The sequence below is a fragment of the Oncorhynchus nerka genome, linkage group LG7 (assembly GCF_034236695.1).
Source record: "Oncorhynchus nerka isolate Pitt River linkage group LG7, Oner_Uvic_2.0, whole genome shotgun sequence".
Taxonomy (NCBI): Eukaryota; Metazoa; Chordata; class Actinopteri; order Salmoniformes; family Salmonidae; genus Oncorhynchus; species Oncorhynchus nerka.
In genome coordinates this window covers 42,355,319-42,382,808 of record NC_088402.1, presented here as the reverse complement: position 1 = coordinate 42,382,808, position 27,490 = coordinate 42,355,319, and the positions used below count along the sequence as shown (strand labels likewise).

General features: G+C 43.8%; 1 protein-coding gene across 1 annotated transcript in view; it reads right to left on the bottom strand.

Moving 5' to 3' along the window:
* LOC115131709 (syndecan-2-A-like) overlaps window positions 1-20,795 on the bottom strand; it is a 33,939-nt gene extending 13,144 nt beyond the window's left edge. The window contains exon 1 of the mRNA XM_029663648.2: window positions 20,403-20,795. Within this exon, the coding sequence (XP_029519508.1) occupies window positions 20,403-20,462 (60 nt within the window). The 5' untranslated portion in view covers window positions 20,463-20,795. The remainder of the gene's footprint in view (window positions 1-20,402) is intronic.
* Between the last annotated feature and the right edge of the window lie 6,695 nt (window positions 20,796-27,490).

Sequence of the window (27,490 nt, the reverse complement as noted above, 5' to 3'; positions counted from 1 at the left end):
GGGGTAGTGTAGGGTAGCTTGGATGAGCCATCTTGCCCCATCTCTAATCCGCGTTGACACACTGCATTCACTTCTTACACGGTCAATACTAACTCACCCGAGACAGGGGAGACGGGGGAGAGACGGGGGAGAAAAAGAGTGTTCCTCAAAGGTATGCAGACACGCATGAATACACTCACACACGCATGGGCTCACACACACACGGACACACGCGCACACACACGGACACACAGTAAGGCTTCACAGGAGTGGAAAACAAGAGACAGGGGACAGGGGGCAGACACTGCCTCAGACATTCTTCGTCGGTCTGGTGCTCTGCTCCCGCTCTAAAATATTTCCTTAAGAGTACCTCAAATGAACTATGAGGGCGAGCGACGCCCATGACATCAGAAAGCACTTGACTTGCAATGCCGTCCTTTCATGTTTCATAAGAATATCTACTCATGCCACCTATGGTACCTCACAGTACAGTGTCCAGGCTATATTAAGCCTTCAATGGTCACCGGTCAGTATTGTCCTCTTCTGTAAGACCATTGGCTACCGCTGTATTATCAAAAGAAATCGGTCTCCTCTCTCCTCTCATGGCAAATAAAAGTAGGGCTTGCTGAACGTCGATGACTTTCTGAATGAGAAAAGGCCTGGGTGTCTCTGTGTTTAATCTCTAAATAATAAAGTGCAGGTAGCTGTGAGTTTATCTGTAAACTCAGCGAGCCGCAGATCCATACGGCTCAATACTGCCACCACTCTGGCCTCCTTCCCGTCTCTCTCCCACTGGCACGTTTACAGGTTTTTGGGGTTTGTTATCGGCCCTGAATGGATGGACGGCTACGGCTTTTCCCTGTGGCCGACCTGGCTGGGAGGAAAAGATTGGGGGGGGGGACTGGGCGAGAGCAATTAGCTTGGGTGGGCTAAAATGGCTGGGTTCAAGATGCAGTGTTTCAATAGTGAAGTGTTTCAAGAAGTTAAGAGTTGACTCTTGCTATTGGTCCTATGTGGAATTTAGTGTGTAACCTATTGCATTAAGAGATACCGACAACAACAACGGACTGCTAGGTTGGCATCGGTCGGTGGCCATTTTGCAGGATAACGCTAGGACCTGCTAACACTAAACAAACCAGCAGGAAGCTAGCTTCATAATGTATGTTTGCTGGTGAGGATTTGTTTGTCGAATGCATTTGGGGGTTGACAAATTGAGTTGAAAAATATCAACGCTGCACCAATGGAGGTGGAGTTCAAACAGGGACCCAGAAAATAAACAAAATGCTTGTGGTGGTGGGGGAAAGGGGGGAGAGTAGAGTGGTGGGGGTTGGGGTCGTCTCTCAGCCGCTCTTCAGAACCTTCAACTTTTATTGCCCTCCCGGGGATCATAATAAGGAACTAATCGATCGTCTTTGAGACACTGGAGGGCAGGGGCTGTTACAGCAGGAAGTTGACACAAATCAAACTCTCCCTAAAACCAGACTGTGTGACCTAGAGCTATTCCAGGAGTGTAGGGGACAGCTTTGTAGCGCGCGTGTGTGTGTGTGTGTGTGTGTGTGTGTGTGTGTGCGTGCGTGTGTGCGTGGGGGTTGACATTTACCATGAGAAGCAGCCTAATCCAGGAAACAGAATCTGTTCATCTGGCTCTGTTGCTAGCAGCTCACTTTGCCACATGTTCCTTTTTGCATCACGCATAATAGCACAACATAATGCATTCATGATAGGGATTTCTGGTTAATGATTGAACATCTTATTCTTTTTTTAAAGTATATAAAGTAGAGGTCAACCGATTAATCGGAATGGCCGATTTCAAGTTTTCATAACAATCGGAAATCGATATTTTGGGCCGCCGATTTCCGATTTTTAAAAAATATTTTTATTTATTTTTTATGCCTTTATTTAACTAGGCAAGTCAGTTAAGAACACATTCTTATTTTCAATGACGGCCTAGGAACGGTGGATTAACTGCCTTGTTCAGGGGCAGAACGACAGATTTTCACCTCGTCAGCTCAGGGGATATAATCTTGCAACCGTACAGTTAACTAATCCAAAGCTCTAACCATTGCATTCCAACGAGGAGCCTGCCTGTTATGCGAATAACATAATCACTAGTTATCACTAGTTATAACTACTAATCCAGTTTAGCAGGCAATATTAGCAGGCAATATTAACCAGGTGAAATTGTGTCATTTCTCTTGCGTTCATTGCATGCAGAGTCAGGGTACATGCAACAGTTTTGGCTGCCTGGATCATTGCGAACTAATTTTAAAGAATTTTACGTAATTATGACATAACATTGAAGGTTGTCCATATTTCACTGAAATAATAAATGTTTTGTTTTTGAAATGATAGTTTCCGGATTCGACCATATTAATGAACAAAGGCTCGTATTTCTGTTTGTTATTATGTTATAATTAAGTCTGATTTGATAGAGCAGTCTGACTAAGCAGCAGCAGGCCCGTAATCATTCACTCAAACAGCACTTTCGGGCATTTTGCCAGCAGTTCTTCGCAAGCACAGCACTGTTTGACTTCAAGCCTATCAGCCTAATGGCTGGTGTAACCAATGTGAAATGGCTAGCTAGTTAGCTGGGTGTGCACCAATACTGTTTCAAACGTCACTCGCTTTTAGATTTGGAGTAGTTATTCCCCTTGCGCAGCAAGGCCGCGGCTTTTGTGGAGCGATGGGTAACGCTGCTTCGAGTGTGGCTGTTGTCGATGTGTTCCTGGTTCAAGCCCAGGTCGGGGCGAGGAGAGGGATGGAAGCTATACTGTTCCACTGGCATTACTATAGTGCCTATAAGAACATCCAACATCCAACGAAATACAAATGGTATAGAGAGGAATAGTCCTATAAATACTATATTAACTACAACCTAAAACCTCTTACCTTGGAATATTGAAGTCTCATGTTAAAAGGAACCACCAACTTTCATATGTTCTCATGTTCTGAGCAAGGAACTTAAACGTTAGCTTTTGTACATGGCACATATTTTACATGGCACACATTTTTACATGGCACATACATGGCACATATTGCATATTGGCACATATTACTTTCTTCTCCAACACTTTGTTTTTGCATTATTTAAACCAAATTGAACATGTTTCATTATTTATTTGAGGCTAAATAGATTTTATTGATGTATTATATTAAGTTAAAATAAGTGTTCATTCAGTATTGTTGTAATTGTCATTATTACAAATAAAAAATCCCAGAAAATCGGCCGATTAATCGGTATCGCCGTTGAAAAATCATAATCGGTCGACCTCTAATAGAAAGACTTTAAAATCCTAATTGGAAAACGAAAGAGGAGCTAGACAGACGAGTGCTGGCGGTATATGCAGTATATACCTTTTGAATCCACACCGTTATCACTCGTAATAAACTGAAAGGTAAACACTGAAATGAACACAGCTGAGGTGCTCTTTCCTGTTTCAAAGCAGTGCCACACTTGCGTTGAGATGAGGGGTTTACCTTTTTATTTTGTGGTGCTGTGGACGGCGGAGAGCAGACATTTACGGCTTCATTAGCAGATCTTTATGTCCTCGTAAAGATTGAGTAAACGGTCTGAGACTGCGCTGAAATGAAAACCAGCAGACCTTGCTGCTCTATGGACCTGGATCAGTTCACCCCATACTTCTGGGTAAATACGCTCAGTACTTTCAGAACCATTTGACCCGTTTCAGTTCGCCAACAAGGCCAGGACATTCGATACCCTCAAAAAGGCCTTCGAGTTCCGACACGGGGCCATTAAAAAGTTTCAGCGTGAGCTTTGATTTAGTCATCCTAACAAACAATGTGTCCAAGTCCAGTCAAGCACCTCAAACCACCTCAAACTACATCCATATGTGAACAAACACAAGCTGCATAAGCAAACATTTGTTACAGTTTGACTGAAATAAGTCCTGCCTCGGGAGTTTTGGCAAAAATGCCAGTCTCACAAAGGAGAACAGAGAGTTTGACTAATTCCCTCCTCACATACACTGAGGATCCATCTACCTCAGACTGCATAAATAACACATGAGGCAAGAATCATAAAGAAGCCGATAACACAGAGACGGAGAAAATACTTTTCTTTTGAGCGAGTGCCAAAACAAATCCAACGTTTTTCCTACAGACGCCCAATAAGACACAACACACTCCAGCTATGACTTCCCCTGCTTCCTGAGTGGAAGAGAGTCAATTGCATGGTTTCCAACGAAAAACAGATGCGCACTGATAGCCTGGCCACGGGACAATAGAGTAAACTTCGCTTTCACCCCTACCTGTGCAATCCTATTTACACCGTTCGGCATGACAAAATAAGAAAAGCCAATGTGCCCCAATCTCGCTGCGGTCTCGGTGTGTGCCTGCGAGCGCTCACACGCTGCGACACATTATGGCTCATTTACTTCATCTCAGACCATGAAATAGTTTACCAGAATACCAATTAAAGCCTGTCTACTTGACTCATCCGCAGAGGCACCTGATGAGCCTAATATAAAGTTAATGTAACCCTTCAGTGAACCCCCCCACACACACACACACAGCACCCATAAAATAATAAGAAACAACGTGGCTCATGTGGTTTCAACATGTCGAGTTTTCAGTGAATACCTCAGCTCTGTGGCATCTAAGCCCGTAGTCCGTGACAAGAGTTCTTTCTGCACACAGCCCTCTACGGATTCCCAAAATCCACCGTTCGGTATACTACCTGCCCCCGGGTGGGAATTGGGAAATTCCTCAGCCCCGTTAAACAGCTTTGATATGTACTGGAAACCCAAGGTTCTTTGTCAGCTCGGAAACCCAATACGCTGGGAAATGGGCTTCACCTGCGAGTCATTTTTGTGAGGAGGGAAACTGAAAGATTTTCTGCAGCACAACAGGTTCCTTCCCTCAAGTCACAGTGGAAATAGGAGGCTGTAACAAGCATGGCTGAACAGAAACAAGCACGGGGTAGTTTTAAGTGCTTAGGCCTGTATAAAACAAGTCTCATATTCAATAGCCCTAAGACCTCTAGCTATAACAAAAAAAGGTATCACTAATCTAGAATTCCTACATCCAGGAAAGGCGTTCTGGCTTGACTACCATACATCAAGTCCACTACCCTCACAAATACCACTGGGCCAGTCAAAATGGTGCCCGTGTCAACATGAATGGTACGTCTCTTCAGGGGGCAGCTCCGTGAGGGGAGAATGTTGCTTGTTCAACAGGGGTGGGGAGAAAGGTTGAAGGGGGGCTTAGAAAAGTTTCAAGCCTCAGCAAACCACTGACCCTCTAATTGATATCGTCTGAAGTGGAAAAGTAGCGTGCCGTGTTCGCAAATTCACCAATTGGCCGGTTCTGACTTGTCTGAATGACGTTGGAGACGCACTAGTGTTCATATCACACATCCCTGACTAACTCAGCAACACATTCCTTCTCACAAAGGAACGTTTCAGTAAAGGTTTGAACGGTCCTTCCTTTCACATTCCAGCTCGCCGAAAAGTAACACATTATCAGCGACAAGGCAATGACCGTTGGTCCTCAAACGTCTCCAGTGAAATGAGCATGAGGACGAGAGTGGAAGAGCGGTTAACAAATGTGATCTTTAAAGGTTATATAGACTGAATTAGTCCTCCAGCCAGTTAATCATCGGCTCATATCACCTAAAGAGAGGTTGATGAGGGGAGAGAGAGAGAGAGAGAGAGAGAGAGAGAGAGAGAGCACAAAAGAGAAAGAATATGAGGAGACATTTGAACACACACACACATTTCCACAGGCGTCATCAGTTTCACCTTTAATTAATAGCCGGACCAAACCTCTACTGATGCACTTTTGGCTAGAGGCACATTTAAAGCAAGATGAGGCGCTTTCAATCTCAATCATGGGGAAAATGAGAAGGGCTGCCCCGCGGTCGGCTCTAGACGCTCCCCGCTGAAGAAAATGTGCACTTTCCCAAGAGCTAATTCCCCAAGTCTGAGTAACCTTCCCATGAGTCATTGATCTTAATGTAAAACAGATCGGATTTCCATTCCTGTAGTAAAATCCCTGGGGGCCCGGGTTGGGGGGGGGGAATGTTTAATTTGCCTTCTGGCCTCAAAGACGTAGATTACACCTTTCTGACTTCTCCTGCAGCACATTCATATTGTCTTACTTAGCTTTGAGCCTACAGGTGGAAGAGAGGACTGCTTTTTCTGGTAAAATAAGGAAATTAATACTTTTGCTCCCAGGCAGGTATAATTGGCTCTTCGTCATGGGGGCCTGTACACATTAGGCAGAGTATACAGGATTGATATTGCAGGAAACAGGCCTTGGGTTCTGTTCAAAGCGCTCATCTCTTTGGTTTGATATGCAACACTCGAGCGCGATTGGGCTCTCCCTGAACACGGGCCACAGGCTCAGCTGGCCCGCGTGTGGTCCAGATTCGGAGCGCCGTACCGTTCCGCCGGGAGCTGTCAACGACTGAAAGGCATTCCTGCCTGATGAAAAGCTATCGGAGGATGAATGCTGAGAGGACTTGCCAAGTCCTCTTCTCGGAGAGGGAAAACAGGTCTTCGCTTTTTCCTTATATCTTAATATGAGCCAGAGGGAGGGAATGGATGAGGATGGATACTTTTCAACAAAGATTCATTCCTGATTACTGCATTGCTGGAATAAGAAGAGGGGTGTGTACTTTGACTGTGACACGAACAGCGACTGGACCAAATCCTCTCAACAGTATTCAGCTTTATATTCCAAGGACTCGATTCAAACTGTTCACATGAAAACAAGTTACGTAAAACAGGAGCTAACACCTGGGCCGCGGGGGGGGGGGACCTTTACAGTGCACTGCCACGGTACACAAACCTCCAAACACGCGGAGAGGCACAAACATGAGGCGGCATGCGGTCTCACATGTACATAAGCACAGGGACACACGCTCCCTCGCGTGTGCACTCCGATTTTTGTTCATGGGTCTTTACTGTACAGAGTTATTAAATTACCTCTGATCCATGCCACTGTTGCCATCGTGTCGCAAGGCACTTCTCATTCACGCTTCAAACAGTCTGCGATTCCCTTCAGCGTGTCAGGATAAAGGTATGGCTTCAATCAGCATCGCTCAAAGCCTTTGTGTTCGGTTCCCCGGGCCTCTAAAAGAGCTATGGCATCCAGGGAGGGGGGCGTGATGGATAAATTACCTGCTGGTTCAAAGTTGAATTGAATCCAGATTCTAAGCCTCGGCCAGAGTGGTGAAAAAAGTAGCTGTATGCGCCTTTGTCCGGCTTCCATCCAGGCTTTTAAACCTTTTCTTAACAGGAAACTCATGAGTTCTTCAGAGCCAGCTCATTAACCCCATGCAGCCAGGAAGGGCCGTGACATGAAAGAGCTTCTAGGAGCGATGGGTCAAAGGTGACCTGACCACAATGTCATATTGTCTTCCTCACAACATAAAGCAGAAGAGTGGCTCAATGGGGGGGGGGGGGGGGGGGGTTCCTTGTCTCTTGGTAGTCAAGGCGCAATGGAGATTGCATGTGACCTTTGAGTTTTTTTTGTCTTTTCGACTTTTTTTTGTCTTTTTAATTGATAACATCCAATTTTTTAGGCATGGACAGGCAAGTTTTGTGTTGACGTAACAAGATTACTTTCCGAATGTATTTAGCACTCAGAGTTTAGCGTCATTTCCAATCTTATTCCTTTCATTTACCGTAAGAAAACTTAAGTGGGGTGTGGAAAAGTTCATGCTCTTTCACCCACACTCAAGCTCATTTACACATATGGCCTTTTCCCCACCCACTTATCTATTTGTGCCGAAAAAATGATGATCTGCCAAAGCTCAGTCTATCTCTCACTGCCACACTGCTGCAAATGGGCCTTTATCTGGAGAAATAAAAGCCATATGTATGAGGGAGGGTGGACGGGTGGGAGGGGCGATTTCACTGCTTCAGTGGCTGATCTACTTCAACCCTCACAGCGCAGCAATTGAATTCCCATCCAACCCTTCCCTTAAGAGGATTTGAGTTCAGGGGAGTCAGGAGGGCGCTGCACTCTGGTGGGGGGGGGGGGGGGGCGACAGTACGAAGAGGGTGGGCTGCGAGGAATAGGGAGGGGGGAAAAGGAGGTGGAGATAGAGTTGCCATAGGGGTGATGACGCGAGTTCCTCTGAGAGCATGATGTTGACTATGATGTTGACTATGATGCTGTGTTGACTATGAGGCTGACTATGATGTTGACTATGATGCTGACTATGACGTTGACTATGACGTTGACTATGATGTTGACTATGATGCTGACTATGAGGCTGACTATGATGTTGACTATGATGCTGACTATGAGGCTGACTATGATGTTGACTATGATGCTGACTATGATGTTGACTATGACGCTGACTATGATGTTGACTATGATGCTGACTATGATGTTGACTATGATGCTGACTATGAGGCTGACTATGATGTTGACTATGATGCTGACTATGATGTTGACTATGATGTCGACTATGATGCTGACTATGATGTTGACAATGATGCTGACTATGATGCTGACTATGAGGTTGACTATGATACTGACTATGATGTTGACTATGATGCTGACTATGATGTTGACTATGATGCTGACTATGACGTTGACTATGATGTTGACTATGATGCTGACTATGACGTTGACTATGATGTTGACTATGATGCTGACTATGAGGCTGACTATGATGTTGACTATGATGCTGACTATGATGTTGACTATGACGCTGACTATGATGTTGACTATGATGCTGACTATGATGTTGACTATGATGCTGACTATGAGGCTGACTATGATGTTGACTATGATGCTGACTATGGCGTTGACTATGATGTTGACTATGATGCTGACTATGAGGCTGACTATGATGTTGACTATGATGCTGACTATGATGTTGACTATGATGTCGACTATGATGCTGACTATGATGCTGACTATGATGCTGACTATGAGGTTGACTATGATACTGACTATGATGTTGACTATGATGCTGACTATGATGTTGACTATGATGTTGACTATGATGTTGAAAATGATGCTGACTATGATGCTGACTATGAGGTTGACTATGATGTTGAATATGATGCTGACTGTGATGTTGAATATGATGCTGTGTTGACTATGATGCTGACTATGATGTTGAATATGATGCTGACTATTATGTTGACTATGATGCTGTGTTGACTATGATGTTGACTATGATGTTGGCTATGATGCTGACTATGATGCTGACTATGAGGAGGAAGGGGAAAATAAATGGCGAGAGGTTGATGAAGGGAGCGAGGACACAGTCAGTGCCGGCAGAGGGAGGAGGCAAGCAGGAGGAAACACTAATGGTGTTACGGGAGGGACGGATGACTCAGAGCGAGGGCGTCAGGTGGTGATCTCTGATCACAGTATACAGGGCTAATAACAGCAGACGACACAAACTGGCGCTGGCACAAAAAAATAACTGGAGCATCGACTCGGTCTCAGCACAACCTGCAAGAACAGTGATCCAGGACCAGGGGGGTTAGTAATTACCTGGTCGGGGTAGCCATGCCCCGTCGCTACGTTCAAACACTGATCCAGAGACAGGTCTAAAGTTTCACACTGAGGCACCAGACCTCACCGCAAGCTACAAATGTTGACCGCACTATGAGGTAAGATGGGAAACAATAACAACCTTGAAGGCATGCTCAAGTCAAGCGGCAACTTATGAAGAGTGGGAAGCCAATATTAATGTAATAGCCGATTAATGAGGCATGATCCCAGCAAGGCCCTGGGAGCTGGGATAGTGGCCTTATGGGTTTACACAGTCACAGACTACTCAACAGTGCATCATAGAGACATTAAAACATTGACCTAAACCTCCGATGGCCAGATGCTCGTAGAACAAAGCTGCTCTCTAATGCAACAGCTTTAAATATGTTTTGGTAACTCTGCGGTGCTGGGGACACACCTACTACCCTTTCACACAGTTACACAATTACTGGGTGGATTATCAGTTTAGGAAGTCACCCGGGGTATAGTGGCACATGCTGAAGATTAGCTGCTATAGCCAGCGTTCAGGGAGCGATTCACAGGAAGAGATCAAACACCACACCACAGAGAGGAAGCCATTTGAATGTGTGTGTGAAGCTTGACAGAGCACTACCGCTCCATCCGATTCGGTCTCCACGTTTGTTGAAACAAACTGCTCCACAACAAAAGGGAAATAATTTCCTCCCCGTGTTTTACATGTGCAACCCAGCTGCTGGGAGTCAACTGGGAAACAATGTAGCCGCAGTTAGTTCACAAAGCAAGGGGGTAAGCGACTCACAAGGCTCTGGACAATATCATCGACACATTATGTAGACAACTTTTGTAAAGCAGCCACAATAGACCAGCCTTTTCCGGTCTCAGTTTATTATCAAATGACAAAGGCCATAGGCGTAGAAGCTACCCTCGGACTATAAATATCAGGGCTTTTACAAAAAAAAATCAGGTTGGCTTGGATTCTATGGCGCTTTTATGTGACTGTTCAAAGCAACGCTTTAGCCCTGAGCTCATGTTTGAGAAAGATGAGGCAAAAGGTCTCATTCATATTCCATTCTGTGTAAATAATTGAGTTTGTGGCTACAGAAATAGGTCCTGTGCGAGTAACCATGGCTTGGCTTCGTTCTCAATCTTTAATGATTATGTGGCAGAAAGAGCATTTTCCCCCGTCAGGGCCCCTTGGAGAAGCCCACTTTATCAAGACATAAAACACACTTTTGAGACAAGAGACATACCCACGCATGCACGCACACACAGCCAGAACTATCCAAAAAGGACCGTTTCGTCCTCCGTCGGGAACCACTGATAGTCATCGCTGACAAGACTGTGCGGCTAAAAACAGCTTTAATGTATCTGCCAAACCTCACTCTCGCTACGCAGCCCAATTACATCCCTCTGCTGTAATTCCTGAGGAATGTGCGGTTCGGAAGTCCGCCGTCTCGCTTTCCCTGAGTTCCTGAAACAACACAAGGTCACCCCGTGCTCCACCCTCTGTCTTACTGCCTCCATATGGACAGGCAGAAGGTGCTGAGGATACGGTAGAAGAAGCATTCCGATTGGTCCCAGAGACACACTGAGCGCCTGTATTCATTGGTTAGCAGAAAGTTCAAACACAACATTAGAGCCTTTGAATGGGTCTCGGTAGCTGGTATGTGGAACAACTTTGAAATGCCGGTCCTCTAAGCAGGAACAGAAGATGTGTAGAGCGCTGAAAAGCTGGAGAGCAGAGATTGTGGTGGTACACACCACACTAAAGGGGAGATGCTACTATACCCCACACAAGTACAGATGTCTTTAAAGTATTTGTAGCCTAGACCCCAACAAAACCTGTCAAGATGCCTTATGTGGTCAATAACTCACACATAGTAATGGGAAGCCACACAAAAAGACAAAAGGGTAACAGACTGCTTCAAAAGATGCCATGAGCTCCAGAACATTCCGAGGAGGTTCGGAAGACTGTAAATCTGTACGTAATGTCGAGGCCCGGGCACTGGCTGGTAGGGTAGGTCATGTCTGGTATTTTACTAAGCCTTGGTGTTGGATGCGTTCTGGGAGACAGCCACGAGGCTCTATTTTCACTAGAGGATATCCTGGGTCTGGAGTCTGGGAAGTCAGCCATCATTCCAGCCAGCCAATGAATCACTTGATTAAACAAATTATTGTCATCAAAGTCATCAAGCCTCACGCCTCCAGGCTAACCGGTTTAAGCATAGCATGACAATGCCAAGATTTAAAAATAAATGATCTTTGGCCCAGTCAGGGATGGGAGAAAACGGAGATATGATATACACACTATCAAAGGTGACAGATTGGGAAAGTGGATTTTCAATGCGGTCACTGGGGGCCAGAATTTGAGGAAACGCCATCCACAAAAGTCTTGTTTTTTTTTAGAGTCTTTCCTTGAAATGTTCCACCCAATAAAACTTTGCCGTTGCCTCAAAATTAGAGTGAGGACATTAGCGTGTCAGTGGCATTTACATTTCAAATCAAAATGGATTCCATCTCACACGGTTCTTTAACGGCTCCTCCCCCCATTTAATAAAAGTGCCCTCGTTCTCTCTCTCGGTAACGGGAGCGTTTTCGGGACACTGGACATGGCTGGACACCTGAGTCAGAGATATATATATATATGACGTTTTGTTCAGCTCTATAAATTATACAAGTGTACCGTTTTTCATGCTTCTATACCAGCGTGAACAATTTCCCGGTTTATCTACTGGACTATTTGGACAGTGTGTCTGCCACCACTGGCCTGGAGAATCAAACTAAAGCACATCTGAAAAGGGCCTTTCAGTCATGACAGGAGACGCAGGAAGCTGTATACTTGCTTCTAAAAACACCTAAGATTGAGGATAATAGAATGTAGCTATTTTACAAAACACAAAACGGTTTAAAACGTCTTTGTACAACTGAACCAAATCTGAATTGGCAGCATTTTTCCGGAGAGCAAGAGAGTAAAACATAGCTGTGCCTTGGAGGGCAATTATTAGTTTGAAAAACATTTCCCTACGGTACGGTGTACCTAGACAGAGAACTAAAGTACTTCCTGTTTTTCTCAAACTGTTCCTATGACAACCACAACTCTTTGCTGAATATTCATGACTGCTCCATTAAATTCAAAGCCAATGAGTAGAAACGTTTACACATGACCTCAGCATTTGGATGGGAGGTGCTATTTCGAAAGCCTCTAACGAATCTTTACGGAAGTGCCTCAAAACCCTCTGGAATCTGTGGGATTTCTCATGAAAACAACATGAAATTACAGTGTTGCACTGAATCAAGTCAGGGTTTATAATGGAAACACCAGATATTAAAGTGCATTTTTCTGCTTGGCGGAGCACAGTACAGATTTCAATTAGGTGCTTTTTTAGAACCGATAAAACATGCTCGGAAATATGAGTGAGAACAGATGTGGGAAATGCGGCATGTTGTTTTCCAGCGCAATCTTGGGAGCGGGATGGAAAAATTCAATTGAAGTCACGACTTCTTCATATATCCCCCATTTGTAGATAACACCCCACAGATGAAGCACATTCCCACTCGGATCCTTGTCTATACAGGAGAACAGAGCCAATAGGGAGAAGGAGAGGTTTCACAGGCAACAGATATACACAACAAGCTTGACCACAAACTATGAAACTCTGCGCCAATAAGATTTCTGTAACTTAGTGTGGCGGTCTTGTGCCCAAGTCCGAGCAAGGAGATGGAGAGTGTCGGTCAAAGTTTCTGTTTTTAATTAAGTGACAAGAGAGTAACTCTGTGCCACATAAAATACGATGTGTACACCATCACTCTAACGACGTACGCTGAGAGTGACGGTGAAGCATGTTCAGGGAGTGAGTGTTTTAATAAATAAATGAAACCAACACGTAACACAAACAAAGCACAAACATGACCCTGGAACAGAAACAATGACAACTGGGGAAGAAACCAAAGGTTTCTCCATCCGCAGGACGCCGACCAAGATGACGATCCTGGGGATCAGGAGCGGACTGGTCACCTCTGCTAAGGCGCGGGAACCTGTCGATCCAGCTGAGGCGCGGGAGCATGGTGACCTAGAGCTCCGGAGAGAGCACACCTGACAGTACCCCGTCCCCGGAGCGTTCGGCTCCAGCTACAGGACCTGGGGATCTGGAGAGAACTGGTCGCCTCCGCTGAGGCGCAGAAACCTGACGTCCCGGCTGAGGCGTGAGAGCCTGATGAGCCGGCTGAAACCTCCCCGGTTGCCTCGGTCGAGGCACGGGAACCTGTTCACCCAGCTGAGGCATGGGAGCCTATCGAGCCAGCTGAGGCATGGGAGCCTATCGAGCCAGCTGAGGCATGGGAGCCTATCGAGCCAGCTGAGGCATGGGAGCCTATCGAGCCAGCTGAGGCATGGGAATCCGACAAACCGGCTGAGACCTCCCAGGTAGCTCCGGCTCCAACACCTGGACCCGACATCACCTCCAACACAAAAAAACCACTCCCTGATGCTTCCCTTTATTGAGTCGTCATTCTGTAACGATGTACGCTGAGAGTCGGGAAGCAGGTTCAGGGAGTGAGTGTTTTAATCAATAAATGAAACCAACACGTAACACAAACAACGGACAGACACGACCCAGGAACAGGAACAATGACGACTGGGGAAGAAACAAAAGGGAGGGACATATAAAGGGCAGGTAATCAAGGAGGTGATGAAGTCCAGGTGAGTGTCATTGTGTGCAGATGCGTGTAACGATGGTGACAGGTGTGCGCCATAACGAGCAGCCTGGTGACCAAGAGGCCAGAGAGGGAGCACACGTGACAATCACATACAATTTTGAGGTTTCATCTGACCTCACTCAAAACAACGATCGAATGCGTTGCATGACAATACGTCCAAATAGCGTTCCAAATATCAACGGGAAATAAGAGCATGCAATTGAATTTTTGGATCATTCATTTGTCATTTCATTGGAATGATTCAAAGCAGAAGTGGCTTTTTTGACCCAATACAATGGGTATTTCTCTTGGCAACTGAGACTTACTGGGGATAGTCTTAGGCAGATGTGGGATCATGTGCTCAGGCCAAACACTTAACTCTCATTACTGTCCTAACTAGCCTAATCCAGCGCCATCCTGCTCGGCACATAGGTCTGCCCCCCCCCCCCCCCCCCCACCCCCAAGTCAGACATCCTCAAGCATTCCTAGCAGTAAAGCACCAGACAGAAGGAGCCCCCTTCGCCAAAAGGGAGACCAAATTCACACTCTCCTCTTCATTTAAAGTGTAACCAGGCTGCAGGCATGGTAGTACAGGAAGGAAGCAGACAGGTTAAACACAGGGTCTTTTCCCTGCTTTTCTTTTGTTCGTCACAACCACAGAACCTCCACCACAATCCTCTGAAGGAACTTTTCATTTGCTAAGCTAATTAAGGGCTGAGAGAGAGAGAGAGAGAGAGAGAGAGAGAGAGAGAGAGAGAGAGAGAGAGAGAGAGAGAGAGAGAGAGAGGAGAGAGAGAGAGAGAGAGAGAGAGAGAGAGAGAGAGAGAGAGAGAGAGAGAGAGAGAGAGAGAGAGAGAGAGAGAGAGAGAGAGAGAGAGAGAGAGAGAGAGAGAGAGAGAGAGAGAGAGAGAGAGAGAGAGAGGGAGAGAGAGAGAGAGAGAGAGAGAGAGAGAGAGAGAGAGAGAGAGAGAGAGAGAGAGAGAGAGAGAGAGAGAGAGAGAGAGAGAGAGACAGAGAGAAAGATGGGCTGCTTTATAAACAGTTACTGTTTTCAACAAAAACTTGACATCCGCGTTAAGAAAGGTGGGGAGTCACTAGTTTGTCAAATTGTGGCTCCTTACTGTCTACACATGCACGGTGGCAGGGGCCAAAGTTAAACCACCGTCCATGTGCTGCCTCTCCCTAATGTGTTTCCCCAAGCCTAGAAGGCTGTACTTTGTCTTTATAAAGAAAAAACAAATACACACACACACACAACCTCAGCCTCATGAAAAATCCCTTCCAAAAAGTCAAGAGAAGAGAGGGTGGGGGGGAAGCTGTTCCTTTCAATCAAACGCACACACGTCCTGCAGATGTCCGTGAGGCGTACACAAACACTCCCTTCTGGAGTGTCAGCAAAGCAGAGCGTTGGTGCTGCATCTCTCGTCTTAAAAAAACAACAACATTCTTTTCAGCTGTCTCAATATGGAATAATAATGCAACTGTTCTCAGGGTAGCTTAAGACGCGGCGGTAATGACAAGCAGCGTCTTCGCCTTGGGGGTGGGGTCGACAAAGCAGGGCTGCGTGCGTGGCTGATGACAAAAGAAGAGCGCATGGGGACAGATGCTTTCCTTCAGAGGCCCAAGGAGCCCGAGCCTGCAGAGTCCATTAGAGATTGCGTAACGCTTGGCAGATAGCATTTTCAATCTCCCTAACTTTGAACGGTAACACCCCTCACCCCGTTTGACCTAAAATCATGAAATTAGGTACATAGGTCCCTCTCCTTACAAGGAACAAATGTCTTGGGCCCCATAAGGTCAGCCATGATGGATTTTCCTCCATTTGGAATTTTGGGCTAAACTTTTAAAACGCTACTCTTCTGGCAACGAATGACCGATCTGCACGAAACTTGAAGTGTGGCATCTACAGACAAAAGGTCTCTCAATGCAATATTTTTCCAACTAGTACCTAAAACCACGGGCCACTATTGACCAATCAACATTCACGTGGGGTTGGTCTGGCACATAAATCAGTCAAGGATATTCATATTGTAACAACACAGTTGCAAACACTATAACTGGCGCTATAACGGCACAAAATGTATATTTTTGACTCAGAGTGATGACATTTGGCTCACATGCTCAGGGATATGAGTCGAGCTAACCCACACGATATCACAGACACCGCTGTCCTGATTTTGACAAAACTTGGGTGAATGATGAGTCTTGCCATAGAGATCTGGCATTTACAAAATTACACTGATTGGTCCAACGGGGGCACTACATCATTTGTGGGGGGCGACATGTTCATTCTTGTGTGTTCAATATTTCTTAAATGATAGATGATGCCCTTTAAAAAAATTTTTTTTTACAAAAGGAGGATGGGATAAAGCCCTCTTATAGTCACTTTAAAAGAAACTGCGAGTCGGGTTCTAAAACTGCGCAGAGTCGGGGTGTATAGCTATTCAGGTCAGAACATTCAGAGAAGTTGCAAGAATCTACAGGTATGTCAATAAAGTTGGTTGAAAATTGTATACCGTATCTAGAGGAATAGGAAATGGAAAAAGGCTTGGCATCGGTGGTTCTGGGCCTGCTAGTAAATGCAGGTTGTTTATTGATGTTGCTATTGTCTTCTTTAATAGAGAAGCCAAAGACAGTCTCAGGTGTGGAGCTTGGCAGTAGTATGGGGTGATCCAGCAGTCAGCTAGCAACCTGTGCTACTCGGGCACAACATTACTTCAAATCAGTGAACACAGAACAAATTAGGTGCTGTGTAGTTCTACCCATGGATACATCTCCCCTGGCCTCCTTGTTTTACGTTCCAGTGTTATTTAAGGGCACGGGATCATAAAGCATACAATGCACATCTATAAGCACATCATAAACATTGCTTTATTGCTTCATAGCATTATTGCAACTTAATGTAAGTATGTATGCATTTATGGTGTGCTTATAGATGTGTAAATCCTTATGATATACAGTTTGTAAACAATCACATATTTTGTTATATACAAAGTGTATAGATAACCTCAAAAGTGGAATGGAATTTTTGTGTTTTCCCCACTTATTTACCTTGAATGTCCCGAGATTCCTTGGCCAATTCCATTTTTTTAGTTATTCCTTTGAGGTCCTGCATCAGACACTGAGACAGTGCTACCCTCACATAAATCATCCATTTGAAAGGAGGTGAACACCCACGCTTCCCACCAATACCTGACAAAAATTGACATGCTCCCACATCTGGCAACTAGCGGGAACCCAAAACATAGCTAGGGCCCAACCTTCTTCGCATCCGGGTTACAGGAAATAAAGACTGGGAGAAAAAAAATCCCAGTGGGCATTATAAATCACCATCGACTACGGCTCTGTCCAAATTGACACACTATTCCCTATACGTAGTGCACTACTTTTGATGAGGGCCCATGGAGCTCTGGTCAAAGGTAGTGCACTATACACGGAATAGGTTGCCATTTTGTCCCATGTTGCTCAGTTGGTAGAGCATGGCACTTGCAACGCCAGGGTTGTGGGTTCAATTCCCGCATGGGACCCGTATGAAAAAGTATGCACTCACTAAGTTGCTCTGGATAAGAGCATCTGCTAAAGGACAATTTTAAAAATGTAAATAGACAATTTGGGATGAAGACCCCAGCTGAAATGTCTTATCTGAAGGGTACAGTAATAACTGTGCTTGAAGGAGTGTGGTAATTAACTGCAGGTTGGCATTTTTTGTTATGAATCTTGCCCTGTAGGCAGCACTGTAGAGTAGCTGGCAGAGTCACAAAGTCATAAAATCTGTTTTTAAACATAACCCTAACCTTAACCACACTGCTAACCCTGATGCCTAACCTTGAATTAAGACCAAAAAGCTAATTTCCCCACAAGAATTTAAACAATAGAGACAATTTTGACTTTGCAGCTGGCACATCTAGCGGAATTCGCTCAGTTCTGCCTCCAGGGCAAGATTCATGACAATAAACGTCAACCTTATAATTAACACATAGATTTGCCTGGTGGTTATCAGCCAAACCACTTGATTGCCATGTCAACAGGGGTGCCAACATTGAGAATCAATGTCAAGCGTTGAGTTTCATTGAGGCGGATATACGCCTCTCACTGCTGCAGGGTACACACAGATAGAGAGAAGCGATAGATTGATAGGGGGAGGGAGAAGGAGGGGGTTTATGATAGTCAAACATACATGGTGCTGTTGCAATGTATGTGTGTCGTTGCCATGCCCACAAAGCCATGGATCATACCTTGGTAGGCTACAGCCCAAAGGACCAAGGGGTCAAAGAAAATGACAGGTTGAGGGGTTCTCTTCACAACTGCCTGATGACAATGTTCTTCAAAACAACAAAAATACAAAGTAAAATGGCCACTTTTGTGTTTTTGTGAGCTTTGACTTTCTCTCCAATAGTATCCAATGGAGGGAGACCCTATGAGTCAAGCAGACACAAGGGCTTCTGGATCTGAGGCTCATCTGTTAAAAACATGCCCTCTGGGGGTGACTTCATGCAAAACAATGACTCGTTAATACACTGGTGGCTGAATCAGCTAATTGGACAACCACTCCGAGAGGAACGGAGCCCAGTGACGAGACCTGTACAGCCACAGAGAAAGCAGTGGGACACTTTGAATAAGAGTTCAGTTATAGCACCAAATACACGAAAGACACAAATGCTCAATTATATTTTTCCAAGTCCATTCCAGCATTCTAGACAATTTGTGGGATAATCAGTGGACCCCAATTATATTACCAAACATGAGGATATAGAAACAGCATGATCACATAATAGTACGTTTGGATATCTATAATAAAACAAATTCCATACATGTCTCTAATATGTTTGGCTCTAATGCTGACTTTCCACTGTAACACCAGTGTTACACTTAAGCAATAAGGCCAAAGGGGGTGTGGTCTAAGGCCAACATACTAAGTCTAAGGGCTGTTTTGTACACGACGCAACGCCGAGTGCCTGGATTACAGCCCTTGGCCGTGGTATATTGGTCATATACCACAAACCCCTGAGGGGCCTTATTGCTATCGTAATCTGGTTACCAACGTAATTAGAAGAGTAAAAATACATATTTTGTCATACCCGTGGTACCAAGGCTTTAAGACAATCTATATTCAGGGCTCGAACCCCCCAGTTTATAACAGTGTATAACACCCTTATGTTGCAATAGGGAAATTGTGTTTTGAGGACTAGTGAAGAGCAGCATCAACAGCATCGGCGTCATCAAAACAGTACATCTTGTGTGAGGTGTTAAAGTTCACAGTTAGCTACTGTTATCTAAATGCCAGCTGAAAAGTACCAGTGGCCTGGCTTTGGCCCCACGCCGGAGCCATGGTCCAATGAGACACGAAGCCTGAGCCTTTTGGGCAATACACTAGGTAAACAACCTATTGTTACACTGCCATAAACAACTTATTTAGCTCTCACTAAAGTCTTTGTGAGCATTACAGTAGCTTATTGGGTTGCCTGTTGTTGTGTCTCACTCTGATAACCAAAACGGTCAACTGAGCTGGGCACATAACGGAACATAACGTAGCATAAAGATGTATATAACTAGGTTATACTTTCCTGGTTTAGTGTTTGAGTAGGCTAGGCACGTTTACGCAGCCAAAATGATTTTTGGAAAGGCTGCATGCAGCAATAGCGTTTATTTACATTTCACAATAATAACCTATGAATTGGCCATTACATCTAAACGACAAAAAGCTTCGTAAATGGAACCAGGCTGGGTTTTATGAACTCCAAATGCCAACTGATAACAGGTAACGTTAGCTTATAATAAGCAGTGATTTGTAAAAAATAAAATAAAAATGATTCTTGTCATTTCCATCCAGAAAGGTTTCCTCTATTTTTGACCAGCAACCTGCCACGTACGTAGAAATGATCGTTTCGGGAAGATGTTCAAATACAGAAATTAAACTAGACAAAATGTTTAAAAAAAAAAAAAAAAAGAAGAAGATGTATCTCTTCAAAGCAAACTCTAAACGTTGAAACATAGGCAAACTTGACCGGTCAAATTTTTTTTTTAACATTGACTACAGTTCAAGAAATAGCTCTGTCCGGAATTAAATTCACATTGCTCCTAAATTGTAATATGACCGGCTACAATGTGTCACATTCAGGACAACAATGGGCTACAGTCACAATTGCTTCAAGTGCGTTACCGTATAACATACAAGTGTGAGTGGTCCCAGATTCAACGTTGTTTCCCCCCCATTCTAACGTTACCCCGCAAGCAAATCGATATGGTTCACTTTTTTAAAAACTTACCCTTTCCCCCGAGAGAAAGGCCGTCATGCCGAGGGTCAAAATTATCCAAATGTTCCTCATTATTCCTTCAGTGAAATGTGTAGATACAGCCAAAATACCAAATCGTCTTCCTTCTCTCCCTTCCCTCTTCTGTTTGCGACTATCCCCCTCTCCCCTTGCACCCTCGCTCCGGTCCTTTGCGTTTCTCTCACTCTAGAGTGGAACACCGGATACGTGTTGCGTTTTCTTATTCCGCCACGCACTTTTTCCCTACCAAAAAAAATATATATATATTGAGTCAAATTGTTGCGTAGGACATTTGACTTGGTTGTTTCACAGTTGAATCCGGACTTCTATTCACTTATAGTACAGTTCCGTTAAACTCGCTACGATTCGGCCATTTCACACTTCACAGAAAGTCAACAGTATGCAGAGAGAGAGAGTCGGGAAGAAAACACAGGAGAGACAGTGCAATGATTGACAGTTACTCCGACCATATGGGTGCGTCGTTCAAGCCAAGAGCATTGCCTATCTGTATATCACTACAACGCACTGCCATCAAATGAAATGTCCTATTGGTTGCATCTAGATGTACTTTATCGACGTTTCTGTCATTTAGCAGGCGCGCTTATCCAGAGAGACTTTCAGTAGTGAGCGCATATTCTTTTAAGTACAAGTCCCAAATGGGTATCGAACCCACAACTGTAGCATTGCAAGCAACACGTTCTATCAACTGAGATACACGGGGACATGATATACATAGAATATCACTTAATAGCTTACATAATGATAAAATATTGTTTAATGTTCCAGAAAAGTACAGTTACCATTAGTCAACTATAATAGAATGTATCATCTTAAATTGTGGATTATAATTATCTGCATCTTTTAAATCACTGCAAGTCCTGTCGCCAGGCCTTATCGTTCCCCTTTAACAAAGTATTACTTTACTGAAATGACTGTGACAGCTTGAAATTATAACTGTGCTACTAACTGTTTTTCCTGATGGCCTCGATAGTCCAGTAGAGGATCATTTTAAGAAATGTTCCAGTCTGTCCATTTCTATAGTTAATTTCTATGCAAAGTCTCCCCCTGCTGGTATAATTCACTCCTAAAGAGATATGAAATGGGATCCAGTTTCAGTAGGCCTACGGTATGAATCATACAATCATATCAAGCATAAATGACAGTATTTGAATCTTGAATGAGCACTTTGTTTCAATTGTTTGACATTCTCATACTGTGAATGGCAAACATGGCTTCTAACTTACAAGTAACCATGCATTCATACTTTGTATCAGACTATATGCTTGTATATTGCCTTTCTCGCACAAATCAAATCCAATTTGATTTGTCACGTGTGCAGAATACAACGGGTGTAGATTTTACAGTGAAATGTTTGTCCTTCCCAACGAGTAAAACTTGTTTGTATAAAAATAGTAACCCGAGGAATAAAATACACAAGAATAAAGCTATATACAGGGGTTGATTAACATGATTTTTGAATGACTACCTCATCTTTGTACCCCACACATACAATTATCTGTAAGGTCCCTCAGTCGAGCAGTGAATTTCAAACACAGATTCAACCACAAAGACCAATGCCTCACATAGAAGAGCACCTATTGGTAGATGGGTAAAAAAATAAAACAAGCAGAAAATAAATATCCTTTTGAACACGGTGAAGTTATTAATTACACATTGGGTGGTATATCAATACACCCAGTCACTACAAAGATACAGGCGTCCTTCCTAACTCAGTTGCCGGAGAGGAAGGAAACCGCTCAGGGATTTCACCATGAGGCCAATGTTGACTTTCAAACTGTTAATGGCTGTGATAGGAGAAAAATGAGGATGGCTCAAAAACATTGTAGTTACTCCACAATGCTAACCTAATTGACAAAGTGAAAAGAAGGAAGCCTGTACAGAAACCAATATTCCAAAACATGCATCCTTTTTGCAAAAAGGCACTAAAGAAATACTGCAAAAAATGTGGCAAAGCAATTCACTTTTTGTCCTGAATACAAAATGATTGATTGTTCAGGGAAGAGTTCCACTCTCCATATTTTCAAGTATAGTGGTGGCTGCATCATGTTATGGGTATGCTTGTAATTGTTAAGGACTGGAGAGTTTTTCAGGATAAAAAAGTTAGTGACTGGAGCTAAGCACAGGCAAAATCCTAGAAGAAAACCTGGTTCAGTCTGCTTTCCACCAGACACTAGGAAATTAATTCACATTTCAGCAGGACAATAACATAAAACACAAGGCCAAATCTACACTGGAGTTGCTTACCAAGAAGACAGGGAATGTTCCTGAGTGGCCGAGTTATAGTTTTGACTTAAATCTGCTTGAACATCTATGGCAAGACCTGAAAATGGTTGTCTAGCAATGATCAACAACCAATTTGTCAGCACTTGAATAATTTTGGAAAGAATAATGGTCAAATATTACACAATCCAGATGTGCAAAACTCTTAGAGAGTTACCCAGAAAGAATCACAGCAGTAATCACTGCCAAAGGGGATTCTTATCGAATCAAGATGTATTCATGTTTACGTTTTCATAAATGTTTTACCCACTTTGACATTAACAGAGTATTTTGTGCAGATCGTTGACAAAATACATGACAATTAAATCCATTTAAATCACACTTTGTAACACAACAAAATGAGGAAGAAGTCAAGGGGTGTGAATACTTTCTGAGGGCACTGGATTCAGTCTTGTTAGTGTGCATAAGAGTCAATGCAAGATAGGGTCCATGCAGATAGTCTGTGTAACCTTTCAATTTAAATTTTTAGCAGCCTTATGGCTTGGGGGTAGAAACCATCTTGGAGCCTGTTGGTCTGAGAGCCAATGCTCCTGTACCGTTTGCCGGATAGCAGCAGAGCGAACAGTCTGTGGCTTGCTGGCTGAAGTATTTGGCCATTTTTCGGGCCTTCCTCTGACACTGTCGGATATCGAGGTCCTGGATGGCAGGGAGCTCATCCCCAGTGATGTTCTGGACTGTCCGAACCACCCTCTGTATCGATTTGCAGTAGAAGGTGGTGCATTTGCCATACCAAGTGGTGATGCAGCCAGTCAAGATGCTCTTGATGGTGCAGCTGTAGAGCTCTTTGAGGATCTGAGGGCCCATGCCAAATCTTTGCAGCCGTCTGAGGGAGAAGAGGTGCGGTCGTGCCCTCTTCATGACTGTGCAGGTGTGTGTGGACCATGTTAAGTCCTTAGTGATGTGGACGTCTCTGACCTCCTCCCAGTAGGCTGTCTCATCGCCGTCGGTGATCAGGCCTACCACCGTCATGTTGTCAGCAAACTTGATGATGGTGTTGGGAGTCGTGCGTGGCCACACAGTCGTGGGTGAACAGGGAGTACAGAAGAGGAGAGGCAGTGTGAAGTGCAAAAGAGATTGCATCATCTGTATGTGAAATAGAGTGGGTCCAGGGATGATGGTGTTTATTTTTCCTTTATTTACCTAGGCAAATCAGTTAAGAACAAATTCTTATTTTCAATGATGGCCTAGGAACAGTGGGTTAACTGCCTGTTCAGGGGCAGATTTGTACCTTGTCAGCTCGGGGATTTGAACTTGCAACCTTTCGGTTACTAGTCCAACAGTCTAACCACTAGGCTACCCTGTGTGTCATGACCAGCCTTTCAAAGCATTTAGGCAGGTTACCTTGGAATTCTTGGAAACAGGGACAATGGTGGTCAGCTTGAAACATGTTGGGATTACCGTCTGGGACAACAGAAGCCTTGTCACCTTGCTGCCAGACTTTTCTCTCAGCTCAGTCTCACTATCGGTTGAGAAAGGACACTGGCAAACTTCTGAGGAGGATTTCTACATAACACTGTTAAAATTAGGAGGACAATAGACCTATACCCTTTCGTAGTCAGCACTGTATTACCCTCAACTTTATGAAACACCGTTTTCCTCTTTCCTAATCACGAGCAGGGTGCTCTGCTTTTGGTTGTCTGCTTCAGACAGACATCCCTTAACATCCCCTGTCATTGTTGAATATGGATTGTAATTACAGGCATGACTAGTCCTTTACAAGAGGTGACATGCGTCAACTGCAAACTATTTCAGAGAGCATAGACTTTAGGACCGCAACGTTCTGAAGAGCAGAGCAAGGGCCTAATGCGTGGAGAATAGAGGAGGCTTTGTGGGGAATTTATTGAACTATTTGTCAAAAACTTTTAGTGAGTATAGTTCCAAGTTGGGGGTGTTGTTCTTGAATGTGGTTGTGCTTTTTATAGCAAGACGAAACCAATACATTATGTATCAGGACAAAGATCTTTTATGGTGAAAGGTTAACTACACTATCAACTCTGAGTGAGTATATTGAACTCATAATAATGCTTACCAGAATTGACCAACTTAGGGTTATCTTTTTTTGATAACTTTGCATACCGCCCTGCAACTATTAACTTAGGTTTATCTTTTTTGATAACTTTGCATACGGCCATGCAACTATTTGGCCCACAAGTTACTTAGTACCTATACCGTGTGTCATTTTTCTCTCTACTACTATCTCAATAAAACTGATCATCTTTGATAACCACTATGTCATTACTTAGCTATACGTGGTAACTGCAGATAACGGGCTGGAAACAATGACTGAATTGTAATAAATAAAAGGCCCCTGTTCCCACAGTATCTGTGTAACTTAATATAAAGTGTGACCCTGTATCTCCTTCCCCATGCTTACTTCTTAAGGGAATCTTCTGTGTTCAGAGTCTGGAGCATGGCGCAACCTAGCCATTGCCAAGGCTGGTGGAATGAAATCTATAGGGGGGTTTGGCTCCTGCCATCATGCCCTCCCGGTCGGATCCAGCCCTTGTAAAGGAGGAGCCATGGAGGGATCACCCTCCAGCCTCCCTCCAGCGGCCCATTCCATCCCTGCACCCTGGGTCCCATCCCCCAGTCTCCAGAGCAGGCTTAGCTCTTGCTCTGGCATCCCAGATTACCCAGCCAATTAGAGTGAAGGCAAAGCCCCTTCTGCCACAGTGGCTGGTGCAGCCGCAGCATGCTGAGAAGCTATGGCCCTGTGTTGTACGAGGATAGGACACAGGCAGCACTGACTGGTAGACATTCAAGTCACCCTGGGTGAAAGAGTCATGGCAGCTGTCTTACGTCAAATGGAGATAATGTATAAGTCAGTATGAAAGACGCAGGATTTACATACTGTAGCATGAGATTTACTTAGCAGTTATACATTTTATGGAGGATAGTGATGCATTGAATACATGCCATGGTATTTTGTGATCATTATATATGCTTTGAAACTGAACCATATACAATGATGGATTGATTGTACAGTAATACTGAAAGAGGAAATCACATTTCGTTATATCTCAAACAACAGCACCACCTGGTGGCAAATAATAATAGTTCCAAACATCCAAACACATTTAGACAGTCTACTGGGGGAAACCGTAAACAGGATATAAAAATTATATTTCAAGTGATAGCCCAGAGGCAAAAGTCTTAAATGTTGAGAAAAATAATACAAAAATAAACCTGCGGGCACATGTTTGGGAAAAAGCAGCTATTGTCTGTATTTCTCTCCGCCTCGGTTCAAGGCTACAATGTGAAACTCACACACACACACACAGTAGCAGTGTGTGGGTAAAATCTCTGGGTTAAGCCTAGCCAGGAAAAAAAGCCATAATATTTTTTACAACCTGTTATGATAATTGCGTATTTTCCTCTATAACCCACTGTGATATATATAAGGCCGAGACAACAAGAAGAGAACAGTCACACGGTGGGCAGAATCATTGGTGGAAAAAAGTACACAACTGTCAAGATATCTTAATAGAAAATGACTCAAGTAAAAGTGAAAGTAAAAGTCTAAAAGTATTTGGCTTAAAATATACTTAAGTATCAAAGTAATAGTAAAAGTATAAATCATTTCAAACTCCTTATATTAAGCAAACCAAATGGCAGAATATTCTTGTTTTCTTCATTAATCAATAGCCAGGTGCAAATTTCTGTTCTGCTGAGCGCAAAATCGAATGTTGAACTCTGTGCAACTTCCAGCGTGGCTTTACTATGAACACTGAGGCTGTACCCACTTTAGGTTAGAGTTTTAACAGTGGCCAAGTAGGCTACTGTGGTTATTTGATCCTAATGTAGACCTACCAGAGTGACCTACCACCAAAAACAATGGAGAAAATGCATCCTATAACACTTTAACATGGAAATAACTGTTCTATCATTCAACCTACAGTAGCAGCCATGGTGTGGTGTTCAACGTAGACCTATATCCCATGAGACTTTTGGGGGAAAAAACATGCAGGGCTTAACATTAACCTGTTTATCCACTTCACCTTTAAACAAGGTGACTGAAAATGTTGTTTTGTTTCGTGATGCAAGAAACCACTTAACAAAATAAAATGCATTATTATTCCCATACCATTATTACAGAGAATAGGCCAAATTATAATACCCTCTGCCTATTGGCTACTTACAGTGCCTTGCGAAAGTATTCGGCCCCCTTGAACTTTGCGACCTTTTGCCACATTTCAGGCTTCAAACATAAAGATATAAAACTGTATTTTTTTGTGAAGAATCAACAACAAGTGGGACACAATCATGAAGTGGAACAACATTTATTGGATATTTCAAACTTTTTTAACAAATCAAAAACTGAAAAAATGGGCGTGCAAAATTATTCAGCCCCCTTAAGTTAATACTTTGTAGCGTCACCTTTTGCTGCGATTATAGCTGTAAGTCGCTTGGGGTATGTCTCTATCAGTTTTGCACATCGAGAGACTGACATTTTTTCCCATTCCTCCTTGCAAAACAGCTCGAGCTCAGTGAGGTTGGATGGAGAGCATTTGTGAACAGCAGTTTTCAGTTCTTTCCACAGATTCTCGATTGGATTCAGGTCTGGACTTTGACTTGGCCATTCTAACACCTGGATATGTTTATTTTTGAACCATTCCATTGTAGATTTTGCTTTATGTTTTGGATCATTGTCTTGTTGGAAGACAAATCTCCGTCCCAGTCTCAGGTCTTTTGCAGACTCCATCAGGTTTTCTTCCAGAATGGTCCTGTATTTGGCTCCATCCATTTCCCATCAATTTTAACCATCTTCCCTGTCCCTGCTG